Source organism: Neodiprion virginianus, chromosome 6 (genome assembly GCF_021901495.1).
Source record: "Neodiprion virginianus isolate iyNeoVirg1 chromosome 6, iyNeoVirg1.1, whole genome shotgun sequence".
Lineage (NCBI taxonomy): Eukaryota > Metazoa > Arthropoda > Insecta > Hymenoptera > Diprionidae > Neodiprion > Neodiprion virginianus.
The window spans coordinates 340,571-361,044 of record NC_060882.1 but is presented as its reverse complement, the minus strand read 5'-3'; the positions used below and the strand labels follow the sequence as shown (position 1 = coordinate 361,044).

Genomic DNA, 20,474 nt, shown 5'->3' with positions numbered 1-20,474 from the left:
GAATTTATCCGATCAGCGCGGTAAAACGAAATTAAAGTTTTCCATTTGCTTTCTTACGACGTTGAACGCTGGCAAAATGATTGAACGGAGAGATAGTGAGGGGAAACATGAATTAAGAGATCTTGCAAAAATCTACGCACATACACATTACGTACATAAGTATAAATATATTTGAACCATTAATTTATTACCTAACAGATATAGAACATGCTGTAGAAATGTATAAGTGCATTGTTGAATACATACAAATTTAGCAGGTCGATTATCGTCTGGTGGGTCCTACCGTACATTAATGAGAAACCATAATACTACTGTACACGAATTGTAGTGGTAATTAGCATCAACGAGACTCCTTCGCGTTGTCGCCGCTGCTGAAGCCGTATTTCTTCGCTTCGACGGCGCCGCCCTTTTTAGCGAACTCTTCGAAATTTCCAAAGAACCCGCCGTACCCCTGCTTCGCGGCGTGCCCCTTCTTTGCCTCCCGCTCGTGCCCCTTGGCAAATTCACCCTCCCTGGCTTCGTCGGCCTCGGCGTATCCCGAGTCGTGATTTCCGCCCTTCTTGAAACCGCCCTCGGCCGAGGTGTGCTTCTCGCCGTAGTGACCGTGCTTCCTGAACTTGCCACCCCTGTGGTCCTTGTCGTAGAAGTCCGAGTCCTTCTTGTACTCGTCCTTGTGATAGACGTTGTGGAAGCCGGCGTTGTTGTGCCCCTTCTCGTGGTGGCCCTCCAGCTCGTAGCTCGCGCCCTTGTCCGCCTCTGCCGAATCCTTGTGCCCCGCGTAGTGCTTCTCTGTCTCATCGTAGGCCTTTTTCTTGCCCGCCGCCTCGGCGTAGCTCCCCTTGTGATTCGCGTTGTCGTGCTCACCCTTGACGGCCTCCTCGAATTCCTCTGCCTTCTTGAAGCCCTTCTCCCCCTTCTTCCCCTCGGCCACGTGCTTCTCCGCGGCGAATTGCTTCCCGGCGCCCTCCTGGAATTCCCCGGTTTTCGCGTAAGCGGCGGGCGCCGCGTCCGCCTCCGGCGTTCCCTCGATCAGCGAACTCCTGTACGAATCCAACGCTTCCGGGTCCTGGAACGATATCTCCATGTGGTCGACCCCCGGTGGTTCAACCCTCGTGTAATGAGCTGGCAGCATCTCTGCGTCAGGCTCCAGTTGAATTGAAGGGAGAAGGACGAACTCCTTTTTCGCTGATTTTTTCGCTGGAGCTGCAGCGGGTGCTTCTTCGAACTCTCGCAGTCCCTCGTTTATTATTTCGGCGTACTTCGACGCCGGGAGGTTTTTGTAGACGTATCCACTTGCTGAAGACTCGAGATCCGACATCTTCGTCTTTGAGACGTACATTTTGCCAGCCTGCTCCTTCGCCGGATGAGATAAACAGGCTTCTAGTAGACAGGCCACCAGAAAAACTCTCCACAAGCCACTCATATTTGTGTGTTTGTGTGTGTATGTGTGTATGTTACTTCCTCTTTTTACTTTGCCGTTTGTATTTCAGAACGTAGGCTAATGTATTTCTATTCGATCGACGCAATCGGATTAATAAACTATTCGACAAACGTCGCCAATATAAACTGTTACCCCAATACAGATCCGTCTCTTTTATACCTTGCGCCAATCGCCTGCCTGACGTACCGGATTGGCTACTGTGTTTGACGAGAATGCACTTGGAAGGACAATTTGTCAGGTATTTCAACAAACTGTCAGATTTCACGAAGCTGAACGGTATTGCGCACTCAAGGTTAGCCGATCTGGACGGTGGTGCAAACGATAAACCGCAAATCGCTTGACCACGTCCCGTCAATGCTATATTCATACTATAATCGCCGATGAATAATATCAATAGAAACCCGAAACCCGCACCGATTCAAAATAATCTTTAAGGCCGACCGCGACGAGCAATCTCCGAAGAAAAATAGCCATGCAGTCGACTATCGCCCCTCGACGATGGGCATGCAGGTCGACATTTAAAGACTCTGCACTCGTGGCGTGGCCGAATTAATTGGTTCCATCGTCCAGCGAGTGACCGTGGCCAAAGCGGTGGCGATTGCGTTAAACGATATTCAACCGACTAGCGTCAGGGCGCGCTGAGTTACGCAAAATCTTTCCAGCACCGCTCAGCTGGAGGTACGAAAGATAGTCAATAACGAGAGATTGTTCTTGAATTGTTAGCGGCCATGAAATTATACTGGCATAATGATACTTCATGCACGGTATGAGAAAACCGGTATATAAAGGCTCGCAGTTGGACACAGAGGCAAACAGTGGTCAGTTCACCCTGTACGGACATAAGTGTATTTCAGCGCAGGCGCTCGTTGTGAAAATGGTGGTGTACCGAACGATGATGTGGTGTTTCTTCGCCATCCTCGGATGCGTTGCCGCGATGCCGTCTAACCTGGAGAGCGTATCAGTTTCGCGGACGAATCTTGCCGACATGGAGGCTTCAGCCAGCGGATACTCATATCAGCAACAGCACGGCGCCCCCGTCTCATACGTTCATTTCAACAACCACGCGACCGGAAATTTCCACAACGCCCCAACCCCGGTGGTTAGCTACATCGCCTCTGCACCCGAACCGGCTCCCGTGGCTTACAGGGCACCAGAGACCATCTTGAAATTTAGACCAGCCTCGCATCAGTACGCTCAAAACGCGCCAGACAACTACAAGCTTGGTTTGCCCACTGGATACATCCTACCGCTGTTACCGAAGCAGAAAGAACCGCTGGCGCCTTACTTTGTGCCTGTGAAGGTTGACCAGGTTCCTCGGAAGATTGAAATCGCTGATGACGAAAAGGCGGATGATGATGATGAGAACGATGAGGACCATCACCACGACGATGAAGACGATGACGACGACGATGAAGAGGAATACGATCCTTTTTTCGGGCACGGCTTCATCGAGCCAGCCAAGATCAGCGGGTCTGACTACGAGTCCGGAAGCGGTGCGGAGCATAGTGCAAAGAAGCATTCTACTCACGGAGAGAAGGGAGAGAAGGGGTACAAAAATCATCAGGACTTTGATAACAACGAGAAGGGTGAACATGAGAGCGAGAATCACAAGGGTAAGTGACACCCAGTGGAATCAGCGACTGGCGTATCTAGATTTTACAAATCACTTATTTTAGGTCAGTACAGCGCCGACGGTGGGCGTAAAAAATCCCACAGCAGCACCAGCGGCCACTCCGCCGGACACGAGGAAGGATCAAAGGGTGAGGGTGGTTTAAGCTACGGGACGGAGGCCTCTCATAAGAAGGGGCACAAGACAAGTGGCTTCCACAACGTTTATCATAAGGACGAGTACAAGAAGGACACCGACTTTTATGACGACGCCCATAAAAGTGGCCACTTCGAAAAACAGGGTGCATTCGGGGAACACCACGTGTCCACCGAGGGCGGTTTCAAGAAGGGAGGCCATCACGACTCTGCATATGCTCAAAATGATGCCGCGAAGGATGGCGGGTTTGACAAGGGTCACGACTACAAAGAGGACCAGGGTCACAACAACGCCAAGGGCCACCAGGGCTACCATGAAAATTATGCTGATTACGCCGCGAAGGATGCAGCCAATTCGGGCAAAAAGCATAGCTATGCAAAGGAACATCATGAACCCAGCAGATACACCTCGTGATTAACTTCCTCTGCTATACTAACGCGAATCATGCACTGTCTTTATGCCAGGTTGAATCTGTTTTGTTTTGTTGTTCAAGTTACGTTTTAATAAAGTGCGCGTAGGAAATGAATAAATCACATATGAAACTATCGTCCCATCGTTGTTTGTTCGAGAAAAAAATTCAGTCGAATTTTAAGTAAAATACTAATTATGGATCCTCCTAGGATCCAAAGTTTAATTCAGACTGATTTTCCGGTTGACTGGTGAGTAAAGTCTCGTAAGTTTGTCGCCGGCGAACTCACTCTGATATGTGGGACAAGTATGCAACATCGGGAATGAGAGCGGATATACGTCTAATTAGCGAAGGAAGCAGGATTCCTTTAATTAGCTTGTAATCCACATATCGTGGAACATGTGGCAACAGTAAGCCGGCAGTTGCCAAAGATTATTCATATAAAAGGAGCTGCGGCCCCATGCTAAACATTAAAACAAACCGCGTCGTTTTACGGATAATAGTCGGATAAGGTTGTCACGCTGAGATTCAAGAAGCTCCGAAAATGAAATTGCTCGCAAGTGTCGCGTTAGTGTGCATCTCAAGTTTTACCGTCAGTGCCAAAGAGCCAGTTTTAACGGCAGATGACAGCGACAAAAATCTCGTGGTCTCCGGCTCCGGATTGGAAGACCTCGAGACGTCAGCGACCGGATACATATTCAGGCGAAACGGGAACGGTCAAGGCCAACTTTTCAACTCCGGAGGGCTGAGTTCCGGTATTTCCGGTGGCTACAACTACGGCTCGCCTTTGCAGGGCATAGGGTCACTCGGAGGTGGAAATTTTGGGGGTTCCGGGGGACTTGGACAATTTTCCGGCGGCTCAGGAATTAATTTTCCATCTAAATACAGTATTGGAAACTTTGGTGGTGGTGAGTGACGTGACATTTATAGAAGATTTCTTCAGACTGCAAGGTCGCTGAGTTTCTGTTCATCGATCAACTCTCGTAACACCATAGTCATAATAATATCCTTTCGATATTGTCACACAAGCCTCGATTTCACTTAAAGAATTTGCTCCTACTTTAAAAGGATTTTAACGCCGGTCTCGATCAACTTCACTACTCATTCCGCACCAATCATTACTAATTGGCTCGATCACGCAGGTGATATCGGATCCAACAATATTGCCTCCATGAACGGCTACAGCGGAAATATCGGTGGGGGCGGCTTTGACGAGACTGGGCTGGGAATAGGCGGACTTGGTTATGGCGGGGGCGCAGCTGGCAGTCTGGGGCTTGGTTACGGGATTTCAAAAAACGGTATTGGCCTAGCTGGACTCGGGGGCGGACTGGGCGATGGGCTTCAGGGGCTGGGGGGTTTGGGGGGTGGGCTGATTCAGGCAGGGGGATTGCAGGGGGGCCTGGGGTACGGCAGAATCGGCGTAGGGGCTGGTCTAGCTCATGGTCAGTACATTCCAATAACGGGATCTCTTGGGGGATTGGGACACGGAGGCATTGGTGGAGCCGCTAGCGCAGGGGCGTACAACAACGGGGGTGGTGCCGAGTTCCAGGCGGCTGAAGCGGCCGCCGCTGGCGAGAAGGGCTCCAAGGGCTACAAGGTCTCCGAGGGGTTCGACAAGGGCGAGAAGGGGAAGATAGACGAGGAGAAGCAAGCGGGCGCGTACAGCAGCGCCGGTGGAGCGAAAAAAGGTGAAGCCGAAGAGGAGAAGAAGTACGCCGAGTCGAACGCCGCCGCCAAGGGCGAGAAGGGAGAGACCTTCCACAAGAGCGGGGGACACAAAAAGGGGCACAAGACGTCCGGCTTCCACAACGTTTACCACAAGGACGAGTTCAAGAAGGACACGTCCTTCTATGACTCCGATCACGCCAGCGGCCAAAAGGAGACGTACGGATCAGAAAACGCGCATCACGACGCCGCCAAGGGTGAGTACGAGAAGGCCGAAAAGGTTGACGCTGCTCACCACGAGGACAACCAGGCGAAGAAGGGATCGTTCACAAACGGACATCAGTACGGCGCTGTTCAAGGCCACGATCGAGAAGCAGGAGAGAAGGAGCACTTTGATAACGAGATTGAATACGCCAAGAAGGACGGTCACAAGGGGGAGAAGAAGTATGGACAATCATCGGATGACTATGTCAAGAAGATCTATTAATAGGCGATGCAATAAGCGTAATATGATTCTATGCATGGCGAATGTATCGACTCTGTAACGTTATTTTATTATATAGTTATTTATTGTACAAGATGTAATATGGCGTTGTGGCGGTAGTGACAATTTTCTGATATCCACGCTATGTGTACTATTTATTTCAACTAATCGTAGGTACATGCGATGTATATATCGTAAATCATATGTTATTTCTATTTGGGAAATAACGTTACTGAAATTTCTCCCTGTAGAAAGTTAAATGCTCGTACCACTCGTCCAAGACTTACTCACGTAAACAACCAACTAATTATTCACCTGCAGCCATTGAGGGGCTTGCCTTACCCTCGAAGGCTGAAACTTCGAATATACGAGGCCTTAGAAAGCTAGTTCGCTACAAGTCGAGGTAAGATATTTAGTTCACGATCAGCTTTCAATACTCATGCTTATCTTCGTGCTGGATGCCATATTCATCGTCCCCGGCATCGTTGTACTCAGATTTATCGCCGAAAAAGGACGCGTGATCATATTCGACGTGATGAGAAACATCGTCATCGATGTAGTGCCCCTTGTCTTCGTCGTAACCCTTTCCGTGATAGTCACCGTGCGAACGAGAGTCCCGATGATCGGCATTTTCGTGATTCTTGTCGTGCAGGGAATGATGCCCATGGTAATCCTTTTCGTTATCGAAGTGACCATCCTGGTCCGCGTTTGAGTAGAATGTGTGATCTTTGTTAAATTCGTCTTTGTGCAGTATGTTATGATACCCCGTTTCTTTTGTGCTCTTTTTGCTACCACTCTTGTTCCCGAAGTTACTGTTCTTTTCACCAGCTCCCTTTTCGTAATAATCTCCGCCAAAGTTCGAATGGTCGAAGAAATCCTCCGCGCTGTGGCCGCCTTCGAAATGGTGGCCAATGTCATCCTCGAAGCCGTGATCGCCGTGATCTTCGTGATCGAAGTGAAAATCATGATCATGCCCGGAATCGCCATGACTGCCGTAAAAAAATTCATTGTATTCTTTGAAAAAATCATTTGCCAAAAAGTCATCTGCAAATTCGAATTTCGGATCTATATTATACTGGGTCCAATCGATGGACCTGTACGGTTCGCCGTAATTACTTTCGTCAGCCGCGACGAGCTGAGATTTTTTTTTCAAAGGCTCGCTATATTTGTCGTGACTCTCATTCTCGCCGTATCCTTTATACAATTCCACTCTCTCGCTGGGAAAATATTTTTCTACATTTCCATCATCGAGTTGGTCACCTCGCCCCCTGTCACTGAAATCTTCCAATTCAATATATTTTTCGGTTTCAACATGTGCCCCCTTGTCCCCGCCGTTATTAGATTCACCGTATCTATCCTGCGCAGCGTATTTTTCTTTTCTTCTATCCTGGAGATCCGATCCGTAATATTGCTGCAGATTGACGGATGGTGAGTTTTTGTCGTGATCGAAAAGCTTGTCATAATCCGAGTACGATCCGTATATTTCTTTCTCAGAGTCGCCCCCGGCTTCCTGAGCTTTTACGTTAGGGTTAATATTCGGGTCATTAGAGTCCTCTTTGTTCAGCTGCAAAACCGCAATACTTTCAGCATTACTCGCTCCTACGACAACACATCAAGGAATTAAACGAAGTCGTGATTCGGCCACCGGTGCAACCCGGATGACTTGAAACGATCGATTGTATATTATAAACCTCACCGTAATGTGAATCGCCGGCTGTGGGGGCGTCGTCGTTTTCCCCGATATCAAATCCGTGGGATATCACGAATCCATAACTTCCGGTGAGCTGATAACTTCGAGTCATGCCCTGGTTCACGGAACCTCCGGGAGAACTGGGCTCAGCTCTCTTCATTTTTGTCGCACTCTTTATCCCGATTCGCCGAGACATCTTCGTTGTGCCATGTTTGACATTCGTGTTGTATCCCCCAGGATGATGACTGTCGCTATGGTGACTGAAGCTGTATCCAAACGGCGAAGTTTGAAGATCCTGGACAAGCCTCTTAATAATATTCACCGAGAAAACCGAGTCGGACTTGGTCTCAGTGAAAAATACAGCGACTGCCTGAATGAGTATGAACGGATACGTTGTTCGCATCGTTCAGCAGTCTATCGAAGATTCGGGAAGCTCGAGCTATGGCTCGAGTTATGCAGACTGTCATTAGCGAGTGACTAGGTAAAACTATCCAGAAACTAGATGATTGCAAGTTATTTATACGCTGAGGTAGTGGAGGCCGACGATCGACTCAACTCACTTCACCTACTGCAGACTAATCCCCCGAGAAATCTTTTCACGAATGCATACTGAATCGAGTAAGGCCCTCCTCCACGGAACTGGGAAGCACCATCCCACGGCGTGGTAGTCTGTAGTACAGTTTAATTACGACGTGAATTTATTGGGGTTATTGAGCGAGCAAACGCGACCACTTTCGTAACGCGAATACACCGTCGCCGACATATAAGCAGCGAGATGAACTTGACACGTGGACAATTTACAGGAGAAAAAGATTCACGTTACGTATAGTCCGGTAACCAGGAGAGTGTCGCAAACAGCAGATGCAATGTTAAGGGTCTAATTAGTAGAGTTACAGCGCAAAGTTTGTTACACAAACCGGAAAGAGATTTATCCACAGTTTTCTTCGTTGAAGATTGGACGGTTTTCTCATGCATTTCAAATAAATAGTAAACGAAACAGTGCTATTTATGTCACCGAAGAAATCGATTAGTTCGAATGCGACGATTGGACGCAAAAGGATTGCATAACTCCTCTAGAGTCGGAACTGATTAGAGAGTGTTTTCAACCAACTAAATAGCTTCGGGTATTATGAAAATTGGCCTTATTTCGTTTTTCCGTCACACTACTGTTACAGCAGTGCCACATCATCAGCAGGCATGACTCGACGAAACCGCATAACTGTAAATGTGCGCAACGACTTAGTTAAAGAAACTAGTCAATCGTTTTGTTGAATAGAAAAACGTCGCACATTTGCTTCGGTGCGGCGCTACCTCGAGCTGCATTAAGCTCGTTTTGCTAAAGGAAATTAAAGTCTGACGGAAAATATGACAATTCTTTTTCAACCGTTACATTACCGAGTAAATACAAAAATGCTCGCTCTAAGTTCGCTCGTAGTGATGGATAGGTGAAAGAACTGCCGCAATATCTGCCACCAATTGTGAGATGATCCGCTGCAAAAAATGGCCACAATCCCGTAGGTTGAGATTTATAAGAAATTCAACGCTTTTCAGGTTTGACGGATGTTTATGGAGATGAAGAAAACTGGCCCGAGGGTTCCGATTCAACATTACAATACGATAATATGCTTAAATTAATGTACCGTTTCGGAAGATTTATTCATGCCAAGGCAAATAAATACATCGAAAAGAAAAATATTCGGGTAAACAAACATAACAAGTAACAGGCTTTCGATGATCGATGAAGCGTGGGTCAAGGGTTGTTCCGCAGAAACGCTTTTCTCTCTAATGACCCTTTTTAAAGGCCCATTTCTTGTGGTCCTCGTGACCTCCCTTCTTTCCGTACCCGTGGTGATGATGGTGGTGCTCGTCGTGACCGCCAGCATCTTTGTGTCCCTTGTGATCGTGGTAGTGAGATCCCTTCTCGTGGTGTCCCTTCTTTCCGTGATGGTCCTCGTGATGGCCGCTGTGATGGTGGCCCTTCTTGTGGTGGCCACCCTTCTTGTGCCCGTGCTCGTAATGATGCCCACCATGCTTCTCGTGGTGCCCCGAATCGTGGTGTTCGTCATAAAATTCTTTATCTTTTTTGTACTCGTCAAGCTTGTGGATTTCATGGTGTCCCTTGGTGCTGTGACCCTTGTGGTAGTGTCCCTTCTCTCCGTATTTATGACCCTTCTCACCCTTCTCCCCTTTGTGATGCTCTGCGTAATACCCGTCGTCGTGATGGTGGTGCTTCTTGTGACCACCGTGGTCGCTGTAGTGACCGTGGTGTCCCTCCTTGTCGTGGTGGCCCTTCTCTCCCTTCTCGTGGTCGTGATGCGACTTGTAGCCCTTATCACCCTTCTCTCCCTTCTTAGAGTAGTGATCGGCGTGGTGCTCCTCACCCCCGCCCTTCTCAAAGTGATGATGTGACGCGGCCGCTTCGAGATCGCGCCGATTCCTCGGGTCGATCTGACGAGCACTCGTTAGACTGTACTCTAAAGAAACGGCCAGCAGACACACCACCACTAGGCACTTCATAGTAACGGGGGTTTTTCCTATACCGAGAGCTAAGTTGTTGATTTCACTGCCGTCTTTAGTATGATAAGCTGTCGCGATTGTCCGTATTTTATATCGAACGCAGAATAATCGGAGATATTTGAGAAGCGGTAGTTCTTTGTCGACCGGTTGTAATTACATTACGAAAGTATTGTTTCCTTAACCTCCTTGAAACGTAATGGAAATGCAAGATTCAGTCTACCAAGCAGTCCAGCCATCCATCAGGCTGACTGCTAACCAAATGCATTATGTAACTCCTTGAAATCATGCCTGCTTGCTCAAACTCAAGACCGTGACTAACGTTCGACGACAATCCCGTGAGAACGAGCTCTCCTTCCCTGCGTAGGAGAGGAGACAAGTCCAGCAACCTTTAACCCCAGAACATTTCGACAGTACGGTCCACGTGCCACTACTGTTTTTATTCTACATTGTATTTGGTTCGATATATCATCTCAAGTAATCCCATTCCTACTTTATTTACCGGTCAGACAGTGTCAGACTATATCGATTCGATAATAACAAATTATTGCGCTCATTCAAGCTCTGACGAATGAACATTTCAAGTGACAAGCAAAAGATGGTGTGGGAAAATTTTTCAGGATTTTCAGGAAGTCATTGAATCTGATCGACTAACGGTTTCGGCAACGGTGCAGCAATTTCTGGATGGATGGCGACCATACGTTTGCGAAATATGTACCTCGGATTGTGAATGAGCCAGTGAGCGCTTGGGTTACCCGAACGAAAGCGATTACGTATAAGCGCAACTGGGTCCAACTATATAAGCTTTGAATCCATGACGGAGCGTCAGTCAATATCCATGTTCAGTCCCAATAGCACAAGCATGGCCAGGGGGTTCGGATTAAAGTCCTGCCTGGCATTGGCGGTGCTCTGCGCTGTGATATCAGCTTCTTCTGCCCGTGATGTGAGGGAGAAGAGGGATCTCGTGGCCGCCGCATCGCACCATGGCCATCACCACGAGTCCGGCGGAGGCCACAAACATCACTCCGATCACCACGAGGAGCACGGCGAGAAGGGTGACAAGGGTTACAAGAAGCACCACCACCACCACGAAGGCGACCATGGTCATCATGGCAAAGAGCATCACGCTGGACACCACGAGGAGCACGGCGGCCATAAGAAGGGGCACCATCACGAAGATGGCCACCACGGCCATCACCATGAGCACGGACACGGCCACAAAGGGCACAAATTCGGAGAGAAGAAGGGACACAAAAAGGGCGAGAAGAGCCATGGTTACCACAAGAAGGCCCACAAGGACGAGTACCACAAGGAACACAAGTTCTACGATGACCACCACAAGGGTGGACATCATGAAAAGCACGGACACCACCACGGGCACCATGGATCCAAGGAAGGACACCACAAGAAGGGAGGCCACCACCACTCCGGCTACCACGACGATCACCATGGCAAGAAGGGACACCACGACAAGGGGCACTACGACCATGACCACAAAGGCTGGCATGGAAAACACGGACACGATCACCACCACTCGCATCACGAAGACTACGGAAAGAAGGGCGGACACCACGAAGGCAAGAAGCACGGTTACTCCCACGGACATCATTGAGCCGATAGCTGTAACCTCCTTCCACAATAGGAATAGTTGTTATTATCTGTTGATCTTTATTATTCTGTTAACTAATGCTATGCAAATATTTGTTGAAAAAATTATTATTGTTGATTTACTGTATGACGTAAACCATACGAAGAGATTACGAAAAAAATTAAAACATTAAAACATACACGTCCTTGTTACATTAAACCCCGCGTCACTATCGAATTCGTAATAAAAATTGGCGCAGTAATTAATTCAGTCCTGATAAACAATTCAATTTGATTCCCGGATTTTTTTCACAATGGTCGGGCGGGAGAATAATTATCACAATAATTGTACCGATAACGGGATATCGTTTTCCCTCGAATATTTAAAGCTCCACAAATGGTCGCATATTTAAAATAGATTACACATTTCTCATCTAAGGAATCAAAAAAATTAGACTCGAAGTTTTTTACTTCACAATATTGTCTCATCCACCTGTAAACAACTTGAAGTTGTCGCAGAGGCAAAATCTGTATTACTACTTTCGCGAGAATATTCTTCCGAAGAAATTGGGAACATACTTAGCCGTACGATCCGAAGTTCTTCACGCGCCTGCAGAGAGTCAACTTCGATCTCCTCCAAGCGTCGGATGCGCAAGGATTCTCCTTGAATTCATCTTCCCAACCATAATGAAAATTACTACGTCTCAACCCCGCAAAGTTTTTTCAGTTACGGCCCTTTTTACCCGGCATAATTGATACGTGAATCTTACTCATTATTACCGAATTACAATTGGTGAAGAAGCCACGTTGAACAGATTCGTCATCTTGGTTTAAACTTGTAATTCAAAAACCAAGAAATGTATATACTTATTACTATTCCACAGTTATATTCGAGTTAAAAATATATTTGTCGTGACTCACCAATGCAGGATAAATTCAGTCATTTATACACGCAGAGACTCAGCTGCAGACGGGAGCTAACTTCATAGAACCGTATTATATTTAGTACACAAAGCCAAATTTGGTCCACGTGTATATTATAACCGACAAAAGTTTCGAAAGTAGAGTCGATTATTAATTTCGTCTCTTATGATTCGGACAGCACTTAATAAAGAGTCTTCCTGCCGTGTTTACACTTGATTGGTCTTATTCTTAAATGGTAATTAGCGGAAATACGTAAACTACGCTGGAAGTTTGTCGTTTGCGCTATCCTGAATGAATAGCATTCTGAAAGCACTGGATGATCAGGGAAGCGATTGATTCGAGAAAACCGTTAACTCAATGTCTGCCATAGGCGATCGTTTTGTCGTTACAAGTCATCCAAATTGTTTCACCGTGTATGTAGCTCATACTTGGAAAACCTGTGAAGTTAACGGGCACCTTCCAACACTTAACTATAATTTCAACGTGAACGATTTTTTGCCCAAATAAAAAGCAAATCCCAATTAATCATGCCAATTTGTCACACAGGGTTGATGTAGCAAATAAAAATTGTGAATATCATGTGAGCGTGCAAGAAATTAGTCGCCGAACAGAACGCTGCTCAGAGGCGAAGCCTGTATAGGCGCAGGTGCTGAAAGAATCAACGTGACTACAAGCAGCCCAATGAAGAGGGAAAAAAAGAAACGCATGCGGGTGAAAAAAGAATAATTGCCATATGATGAATTAATGCCTCGGTAAACTCACCTGCATTATACTCCGAAACGTGAAACACCAAAGTATATCCCGGTTTGCTGATTGAATTGCGCAATTAGATTTATATAATTTTTCTCCCGATATAAATAAGCGATTACGAAACACTTTTGCTCAACAAAACCAAGTGTCTGTGTTCTGCGGAAACCGTGAAAGCATATCTCAGTGAGTGCGGCAACTCAAATTGACTCGGTGTGTCCTGTTGCGGTAGTGTGGTCTGCTCTCTTGGCTTGGTAAATAATAGGAAAGTGAGGCAGTACGATGTGTGGGCATAAAAAGGCGCCGATCGCCTAATGCAACACCTGGGGAAACCGACCCCCACTCAGCGAGACCTGTGGATCGGTATATACTATTTAGCCCTCTTCGCCCAACCCTCCACCACTACCTCCGCAATTATCGCCAACAGTCAGCAGGTCAATCGTATAAATAATACGACCGCGCTGTGCAAAAGTCATATCTCCTCCGGCAGTGGATAAAGAACATCGGACGATCTTACAATAAAGCCAGGTAAAACGGCGATAGTAACTGCAGCAGCATGATATCGTTGAGCGGCACTTTGCCGTTCTGCATGGCGCTGCTATTTTGCGTGGCCATTACATCATGCAGAGAAATAAGGGATCGCCGCGACCTTGAGACGGCCGAGTCCAAACATCACTTCGAGAAGGGTGGTGGTGAGGAACACCACTCCGACCACTTCCACCACCACGGGGACAAGGGTGACAAGGGCTACAAGTCACACCACGACCACGAGAAGGGAGAGAAGGGCCACCACGACAAGGAGGGACACCATGGTCACTACCATGACCACGAAGGACACAAGAAACACCACCACCACGACGACGGCTACCACGCTGAGCACCACAAGGGCGAAAAGGGTGAGAAGGGTCACAAATACGGTGAGAAGGGACACTATGGAAAAGGGCACAGCACCAAGGGCCACCACGAAGTCAAGAAACTCGACGAGTACAAGAAGGACAAGGAGTTCCATGACGAACACCACGACTCCGGTCACCACGAGAAGCATGGCGGACATCATCACGAGCATGGGCACAAGAAGGGCGGCCACCACAAGGGAGGCCACCACCACAGCGGCCATCACGAGGACCACTACGGAAAGAAAGGACATCACGAAAAGGGATCTCATCACCATGACCACAAGGGTCACAAGGGCGCCGGAGGTCACGACGAGCACCACCATCACCACCATGGATACGGAAAGAAGGGAGGTCACGAGGACCACAAGAAATGGGCTTTCAAAAAAGGACATTAAATCCTGCAAGATCGTCACTACTTCGAAATACCGCCAGCTGGTTACGGCGTTCCTAGGCGTCGACTACGCTGTCTTGCTAAGAGCGTGGCTTGTGGAGCAGTTGTTGTTGTTAGTCCTAATTAATTGTTATTGTTGACTTATTTATAGAACAATAAAACAATCACTCTACCCGTAACTAAATGTTTGCTTTAGAATACCCGATATTCAAATCCATCTAACACTTATCCGGTTTGCTACTTCACTAATCAATCCTGAACAGACCATTTTGATTGTTATTCAGAGTCTATTTCAAGCCTACTAGACTATTTGGACCAAACTTCAATAATTGTATCAACATCAGGGTAAAAGGAAAGATACACGTAAATCGAGAACGTTACCCCGCACTGTAAATTATATGAAACTCTGCTACAAAACCGAATGCCTTCGTTGCTTTAAATAGAGTTCCAGAACAAATCTTTACCTCAGTGTATGAAGGAACGACGTAAGCAGTATAGATATATTTATACATACTTAGTCAACGAGCAGGGAATTATCATGAATATCATAACATTTGCAGAATAAATGGATTTAGAACATATACAGCGATGATAGTTATATATGTAAATGGCATTCCAGTCAATCTGTGCAAAATAGAAAAGTAGGAAAATGAGCTACGGTACATAGGAAATTCTTATTTTCTACCGCACGGATTTTAGAAATTTTGGAAAGTAATTAAAGAAACCATTGCATTGATAATTAATTGAAAAACACAAAAATAAAACAAACGCGTGAATAAAAAAAATATTTTGATTTTCTGTAGAGAAATGCATACAACTCAAGTCTTAAATTAAACTATTTCAGTTTATTGACAATAACATCTGTGTTTTCAAGTGTACTATTTAATTTTCAGACGACCGAGCACTGAGCAGCCAAAAAATGTCGTCCGTTCAATATTTACTTCATAACTTTCTTCTGGTCGTTCGACACCCAGGCGAATTACATAAATTGCGAATAGGTATAATGTATCGCCACGAAACATTCCGTTATTAGCAAAATACCTCGCCGCGATTCTGCTGAAGTATCGTGCGATGTAATTTCCAAATATTCGTACTATTTAGTAAACGAGCATTATCGTTAGTTGATTTTCGAATGAATACACGACCTGTCAAAGTCAGCTACACACATTAAAGAGAAAGTTTCGCATACTCGTGAGCACGATATACCAATACAAGGTTTAAATATAATTAAAAACAAAGGTAAGACCTGAAATACAAAACATTGAATCGACACAGGTGAAATGATGAGGGAAAGGATATTTTTTCACGGTAAATATCAGGCAAATATCTTTGAACAATTGTCGTTTAATATTATAAACAAATGCAACGACGATTGAAACAGTGAAATTTACAGACTAGTCAACAATAATATTGAGTATCGGCAGTGACTCGAAACTCGTCAAACACTTTCACAACAACAACAACAACAATAAGTATTGTCGCAACGACGGAATCCTGCTTAGTGGTGTCCGCCACCGCCACCGCCGCCACCGCCTCCACCGCCACTCGAGAAGCCGTGCTTCTTTCCGCCGGAATGACCACCCTTCTTCGCGTGTTCTTCGTGATGAGCATGGTGGCTTTCGTGACCGTGTTTACTGTGATGACCCTTGTGGTCCTCGTCGTGGTGTCCCTTCTCGTGGTGTCCCTTCTTACCATGGTGGTCATCGTGGTAGCCGGAGTGATCGTGACCACCCTTCTTGTGGCCTCCCTCCTTCTTTCCATGATGCCCGTGAAAGTCACCGTGCTTGGCATGGTGTCCACCCTTGTGGTAGTCGTCGTAGAACTTGTGTTCTTTGTGGTACTCATCTTTGTGGGCTTTGTGGTGATACCCGCTGGTCTTCTGGCCTTTCTTGTGCCCCTTCTTCTCCCCGAACTTTGCGCCTTTGTGGCCCTTCTCACCCTCGTGGTGTTCACCGTGTTTACCGGCCTCGTCGTGGTGCTTCTTCTTATGGCCACCGTGCTCCTCGTGGTGCCCTTCGTGATGCTCTTTCCCATGTTTGCCGTGGTCACCCTTGTCGTGATGGTGATGCTTCTTGTAGCCCTTGTCGCCCTTCTCACCATGCTCCTCGTGATGGTCGGAGTGGTGCTTATGTCCTCCACCGGACTCAGAGTGGTGGCTGTGCCCCGAAGCGGCCACGACCTGGTCTATGACATGCTTGTCCCTCTTTTTAAGATCCTCCTTCGCCGCAGCTGCGGCCAAAGCGGCGCAGAGCACCGCGAGCACCAAAAAGCCTCGCCCTATACCTCGAGTCATGCTCAAAAGTCGGAGCTCGTAACACGACTGACTTCTCTATCAACCCGATCCTATTTATATCTTATTTCTTTTGGAACCGGGCCGCTGCCTGAAGCCCTCAATACTTGAGACCAGCAACGTGCAATACACGGTTTTGCTTTCGTATGAGTGGTGTTCTACACGATGCGCAGTCATGTGGCAAGGCACCACGAATCGCAATGACCGAAGTTGACGCGGACAGACAGACGAGCCGTGAAGTGGGTAAAACAACCCGGCTGGCAAAAAGGACGGTGGTAAGTTTTTGCGGCGATTTGGTCAATTAGCTTTAGCCTAGATCAGACTTGCGTAACCCGATCACTTAGATAACTACAAACACCTATGCAAAACTGATCGAAACCCGTAACTCACATTTCCCAGGACTCATCATTGTGAAACTAACGGGGAACGTAGGTAACTTCTTTTCAAAGAATTCTTCTTTACGAAGAACGTAACTTCCTACCTAAGCTCATCGTACGAACGTGAAATCGCGGAAAAATTCACATCTACGTCTTATTTCCCCGCAAGTGAAATGTGATCGGCACGAGTTGGCATTCGCAACGGTTTTAGTAAACTATTAATAGAAGCGATATCTGTTACCGCAGCGAAATTGATTAGTTTCAGGCATACCCTCAAACTATGCTGCGTATCTTCCCCACCTCGATACTGCTCACTCTCTACAACCGCATGCAATAACTGAAATTGATAAGCAATTCCAAATATCACCATCAAATCGGCCCGCATCCATTAATCAGAGAATATAAATATTTACCAATATCGCTGTTTTAACACAACCTTACAGAGTAAATATCCCTGGTAAATCAAGATACTACTATACAAGCTTGCAACACACGTCCTGGTATGATGGTAGCACGCACCGTCAAAAGCTTCAATAATTGTTTTTTGATATCATTTTCTCCTACCGTAATCAAATGATACCGGTAGATCGACCAAATTTCATCATGGTATCATGATTTCAGCAGAAATATAATCAGTTCCAATTATCTTATTGTTAAAGGTTTTTCCTGAAATATTATCTAGTACTTACGTCGGAGAAATTACAAATCCTCCAAACGGATTATCGTGATAAATCGTACCTGGAAGTAAATTGTCTCACATACTCATTTCTCGCAGCTGAGAATAAATATCGGTAAAATCGAAACTCTGGTGCACACCGTTTCTCGGGATTTCGACAGATTTTGGAATTTGACCACCAAGGAGGAAAATTAGGTCTGATCTAATTCTCTGCAAATCATGAAACACTTGGAGGTTTAATAATTCAGATGCGTTACTGTTGATGGTGAAGGTCGAATGTTTCACGTTGTTTTACGGACTATTCGTCGCAATCAATTTCTCCTAACTCTACGTACATCGAGAAATATTTACTGAATTTATTTCGGCGCCCATGTTCCAATTACGTGATAAAGAGTGTCACGAAACTCATTTCACGGGTCCGTTAGGTGCATTTTATTTGTTCAACAATTTGTTACGTGTCCAGTAATTCCCAGTTCCAACAAACAGACACGCATATACACACTTGCCCAGAATCGCGTCGTAAATTGTTTTTTACTGAAATTAATTTAACTAGATTCCTGCCGAATGCTTTATTTCCATGATTAACAATAGCGCGATGTCATCTGTACAAAGCGAATTACGGAAAGTGTTTCAGCCACATGAATGCTGCATAGTGGTAATACTAAAATTTGCCGAGTAGTACAAAACCTTCAGGGAAACGGGCTCTTCGGAATTTGCTCTCAGCGTTACGTAAAATCTGACGGCTATACGTACCATGCGGGTAACTCCGACGATCTAAAGTGGACTGAACAAAGATATACCTCTGTATACATGTATAGTATAAACAACGCGAAGAGTGAATCACTACGTATTTTTTTAGAAGCCCGTAGCGTATCGTGGGTAAAACACAGATACTTATAATTTCACGGATACTGCAGCGACTCGTCGTTATCACGGTGTAAACAAATGCTGCAGAAATTAAAAGCTTGTAGGCCTGTCCATGCTGTTTTTAAAGCGAAGCAGTTAACTCTGCGACAAGGTAGAAATTAAATTTTCCCGTGAATACCGGAACACAGATGGGAAAAAAAATTAATTATGCGTAAAACTTGCGATTAAGTTTGTTACATGTGTAAAAAAGCAAAGTGTCTGCGCAATTAATACAGTACTCATATCAGATAAGCCGTATGCTCCGAAGAGGGTGAACGTTAATTCTGGAAAGTGGATAGCGAATAAAACTCGAGTTTAATAACTTGAGCGAATATAGTAAAAGGTCAGTTTCGAGGTCATAGTAAGAAGCATTCAGGAATAAAAATTACGTTAAACGACACGGATGAATCAAGAGGACTAGAGACGGACAGAAAGCGACCAGATAAAAATGAGTTAATGAATAAATAAAGCCGAGATCGGCCTGGGATCCAAGCGACTGCTGCTCACGACTCTGAAATTCGTGCAGCTGTTATAGACAATAAAATCTTGTAAAGCTGAAAAATTGTTTATTTTCACGCAAGTAACGGAGATAAACGTGGTCGAGGAGGATCGTAAAGAAAATTGCAAGGAAACTGTGGTCTAGAGCACAAAAGTAAGCTTGTATATTGAACAACATTGGCAACAGAAACATATCAAATGAATGATTGATACATGAGGTACGTACAATAAAACAAATGATAAAATTCAATTATAAAATATTCAGTACACTTATTTACAAATAAAAAAAACATATCGCACATTCGACGATGCATGTTCTGCGTTTTGGATTTGACAAAGTATATGTACAGTGATCAAAGCTACCATATAAATGATATCCCCGGAAGAAAACTCAGGAGATGATCAGCCCTTGTGACCTTTGCTGAATCCGTATTTCTTTCCGTCTTTATGGGCACCCTTCTTGCCGTACGAATCGTGGTGAGCGTGGTGCTCTTCGTGTCCGTGTTTCCCGTGATGACCCTTGTGATCCTCGTCGTGGTGTCCTTTGTCATGATGACCCTTCTTTCCGTGGTGGTCATCATGGTAGCCGGAGTGATGGTGACCGCCCTTCTTGTGGCCGCCTTCCTTCTTCTCATGGTGTCCATGGAAGTCACCGTGCTTCGCGTGGTGTCCACCCTTGTGATAATCGTCGTAAAACTTGTGCTCCTTGTGATACTCGTCCTTGTGGAACTTGTTGTGGTATCCCTTGGTCTTGTGCCCTTTCTTGTGGCCCTTCTTCTCCCCAAACTTCCCGCCTTTGTGACCCTTTTCACCCTCGTGGTGCTCGCCGTACTTCGCCGCCTCGTCGTGGTGTTTCTTCTCGTGACCACCGTGCTCCTCGTGATGCCCAGCGTGGTGCTCCTTCCCGTGCTCCCCGTGATCACCCTCGTCGTGGTGATGGTGCTTTTTGTAGCCCTTGTCCCCCTTCTCACCGTGGGTCTCATGGTGGTCGGAGTGATGCTTGTGCCCTCCGCCCGACTCGGAATGGTGGCCGTGTCCGGAGGCTGCGGCTACCAGGTCTAGATCACGCTCATCTCTTCGCTTGACGTCCCTGACGTCCCGCGCCGCCGTGAAGATGATCAGGACGCAAAGGATGCCCGAGGCCAGGAGCAAGCGAACCCCGACACTTCGCACCATCTTGATCTATAGGAACTCGAAACTAAACTGATAACTTG

General features: G+C 46.3%; 8 protein-coding genes across 8 annotated transcripts; 4 read left to right on the top strand and 4 right to left on the bottom strand.

Moving 5' to 3' along the window:
- Window positions 1–155: 155 nt before the first annotated feature.
- On the bottom strand, window positions 156–1,576 carry LOC124307275 (uncharacterized). The gene has a single exon (XM_046768795.1). The coding sequence runs from the start codon at window positions 1,421–1,423 to the stop codon at window positions 341–343; it is 1,083 nt and encodes a 360-aa protein (XP_046624751.1). The 5' UTR covers window positions 1,424–1,576; the 3' UTR covers window positions 156–340.
- Window positions 1,577–2,263: 687 nt separating this feature from the next.
- LOC124307183 (sarcoplasmic reticulum histidine-rich calcium-binding protein-like) lies at window positions 2,264–3,752 on the top strand. The gene is made up of 2 exons (XM_046768623.1): window positions 2,264–3,054; window positions 3,118–3,752. Exons 1-2 carry the CDS (start codon window positions 2,316–2,318, stop codon window positions 3,618–3,620), a joined length of 1,242 nt encoding a protein of 413 aa, XP_046624579.1. The 5' UTR covers window positions 2,264–2,315; the 3' UTR covers window positions 3,621–3,752.
- A 60-nt stretch (window positions 3,753–3,812) lies between these two features.
- Window positions 3,813–5,767, top strand: LOC124307198 (glycine-rich cell wall structural protein-like). Its single transcript, XM_046768647.1, has 2 exons — window positions 3,813–4,523; window positions 4,758–5,767. The coding sequence occupies exons 1-2, from the start codon at window positions 4,160–4,162 to the stop codon at window positions 5,765–5,767; spliced, it is 1,374 nt and encodes a 457-aa protein (XP_046624603.1). The 5' UTR covers window positions 3,813–4,159.
- Window positions 5,753–7,922, bottom strand: LOC124307182 (protein starmaker-like). Its single transcript, XM_046768622.1, has 2 exons — window positions 7,461–7,922; window positions 5,753–7,363 (listed from the first exon to the last, which is right to left on the bottom strand). Exons 1-2 carry the CDS (start codon window positions 7,855–7,857, stop codon window positions 6,195–6,197), a joined length of 1,566 nt encoding a protein of 521 aa, XP_046624578.1. The 5' UTR covers window positions 7,858–7,922; the 3' UTR covers window positions 5,753–6,194.
- Window positions 7,923–9,080: 1,158 nt separating this feature from the next.
- On the bottom strand, window positions 9,081–16,856 carry LOC124307197 (uncharacterized). Its single transcript, XM_046768646.1, has 4 exons — window positions 16,014–16,856; window positions 13,987–14,354; window positions 10,951–11,598; window positions 9,081–10,124 (listed from the first exon to the last, which is right to left on the bottom strand). Exons 1-4 carry the CDS (start codon window positions 16,804–16,806, stop codon window positions 9,237–9,239), a joined length of 2,697 nt encoding a protein of 898 aa, XP_046624602.1. The 5' UTR covers window positions 16,807–16,856; the 3' UTR covers window positions 9,081–9,236.
- Window positions 10,789–11,755, top strand: LOC124307038 (histidine-rich glycoprotein-like). The gene has a single exon (XM_046768331.1). It carries the CDS (start codon window positions 10,807–10,809, stop codon window positions 11,578–11,580), a length of 774 nt encoding a protein of 257 aa, XP_046624287.1. The 5' UTR covers window positions 10,789–10,806; the 3' UTR covers window positions 11,581–11,755.
- LOC124307039 (histidine-rich glycoprotein-like) lies at window positions 13,692–14,692 on the top strand. Its single transcript, XM_046768332.1, has one exon. It carries the CDS (start codon window positions 13,783–13,785, stop codon window positions 14,515–14,517), a length of 735 nt encoding a protein of 244 aa, XP_046624288.1. The 5' UTR covers window positions 13,692–13,782; the 3' UTR covers window positions 14,518–14,692.
- Window positions 16,857–19,390: 2,534 nt separating the features above from the next.
- On the bottom strand, window positions 19,391–20,474 carry LOC124306675 (histidine-rich glycoprotein-like). The gene has a single exon (XM_046767544.1). The coding sequence runs from the start codon at window positions 20,434–20,436 to the stop codon at window positions 19,663–19,665; it is 774 nt and encodes a 257-aa protein (XP_046623500.1). The 5' UTR covers window positions 20,437–20,474; the 3' UTR covers window positions 19,391–19,662.

Bases quoted from the DNA above. Each gene is read 5' to 3' on its own strand.
- LOC124307275 (XM_046768795.1), bottom strand. From the start codon at position 1,423: ATGAGTGGCTTGTGGAGAGTTTTTCTGGTGGCCTGTCTACTAGAAGCC.
- LOC124307183 (XM_046768623.1), top strand. From the start codon at position 2,316: ATGGTGGTGTACCGAACGATGATGTGGTGTTTCTTCGCCATCCTCGGA. The intron at 3,055-3,117 runs GTAAGTGACACC...CACTTATTTTAG, and splicing joins TGAGAGCGAGAATCACAAGG to GTCAGTACAGCGCCGACGGT.
- LOC124307198 (XM_046768647.1), top strand. From the start codon at position 4,160: ATGAAATTGCTCGCAAGTGTCGCGTTAGTGTGCATCTCAAGTTTTACC. The intron at 4,524-4,757 runs GTGAGTGACGTG...TCGATCACGCAG, and splicing joins TATTGGAAACTTTGGTGGTG to GTGATATCGGATCCAACAAT.
- LOC124307182 (XM_046768622.1), bottom strand. From the start codon at position 7,857: ATGCGAACAACGTATCCGTTCATACTCATTCAGGCAGTCGCTGTATTT. The intron at 7,364-7,460 runs GTGAGGTTTATA...GTGTTGTCGTAG, and splicing joins AGCCGGCGATTCACATTACG to GAGCGAGTAATGCTGAAAGT.
- LOC124307038 (XM_046768331.1), top strand. From the start codon at position 10,807: ATGTTCAGTCCCAATAGCACAAGCATGGCCAGGGGGTTCGGATTAAAG.
- LOC124307039 (XM_046768332.1), top strand. From the start codon at position 13,783: ATGATATCGTTGAGCGGCACTTTGCCGTTCTGCATGGCGCTGCTATTT.
- LOC124307197 (XM_046768646.1), bottom strand. From the start codon at position 16,806: ATGACTCGAGGTATAGGGCGAGGCTTTTTGGTGCTCGCGGTGCTCTGC. The intron at 11,599-13,986 runs GTGTGACTTGTA...CTATTGTGGAAG, and splicing joins TCTCCCTTCTCGTGGTCGTG to GAGGTTACAGCTATCGGCTC. The intron at 10,125-10,950 runs GTGCGATGCGGC...TTCGTAATGTAA, and splicing joins GACTCGTGGTGATGGCCATG to TTACAACCGGTCGACAAAGA.
- LOC124306675 (XM_046767544.1), bottom strand. From the start codon at position 20,436: ATGGTGCGAAGTGTCGGGGTTCGCTTGCTCCTGGCCTCGGGCATCCTT.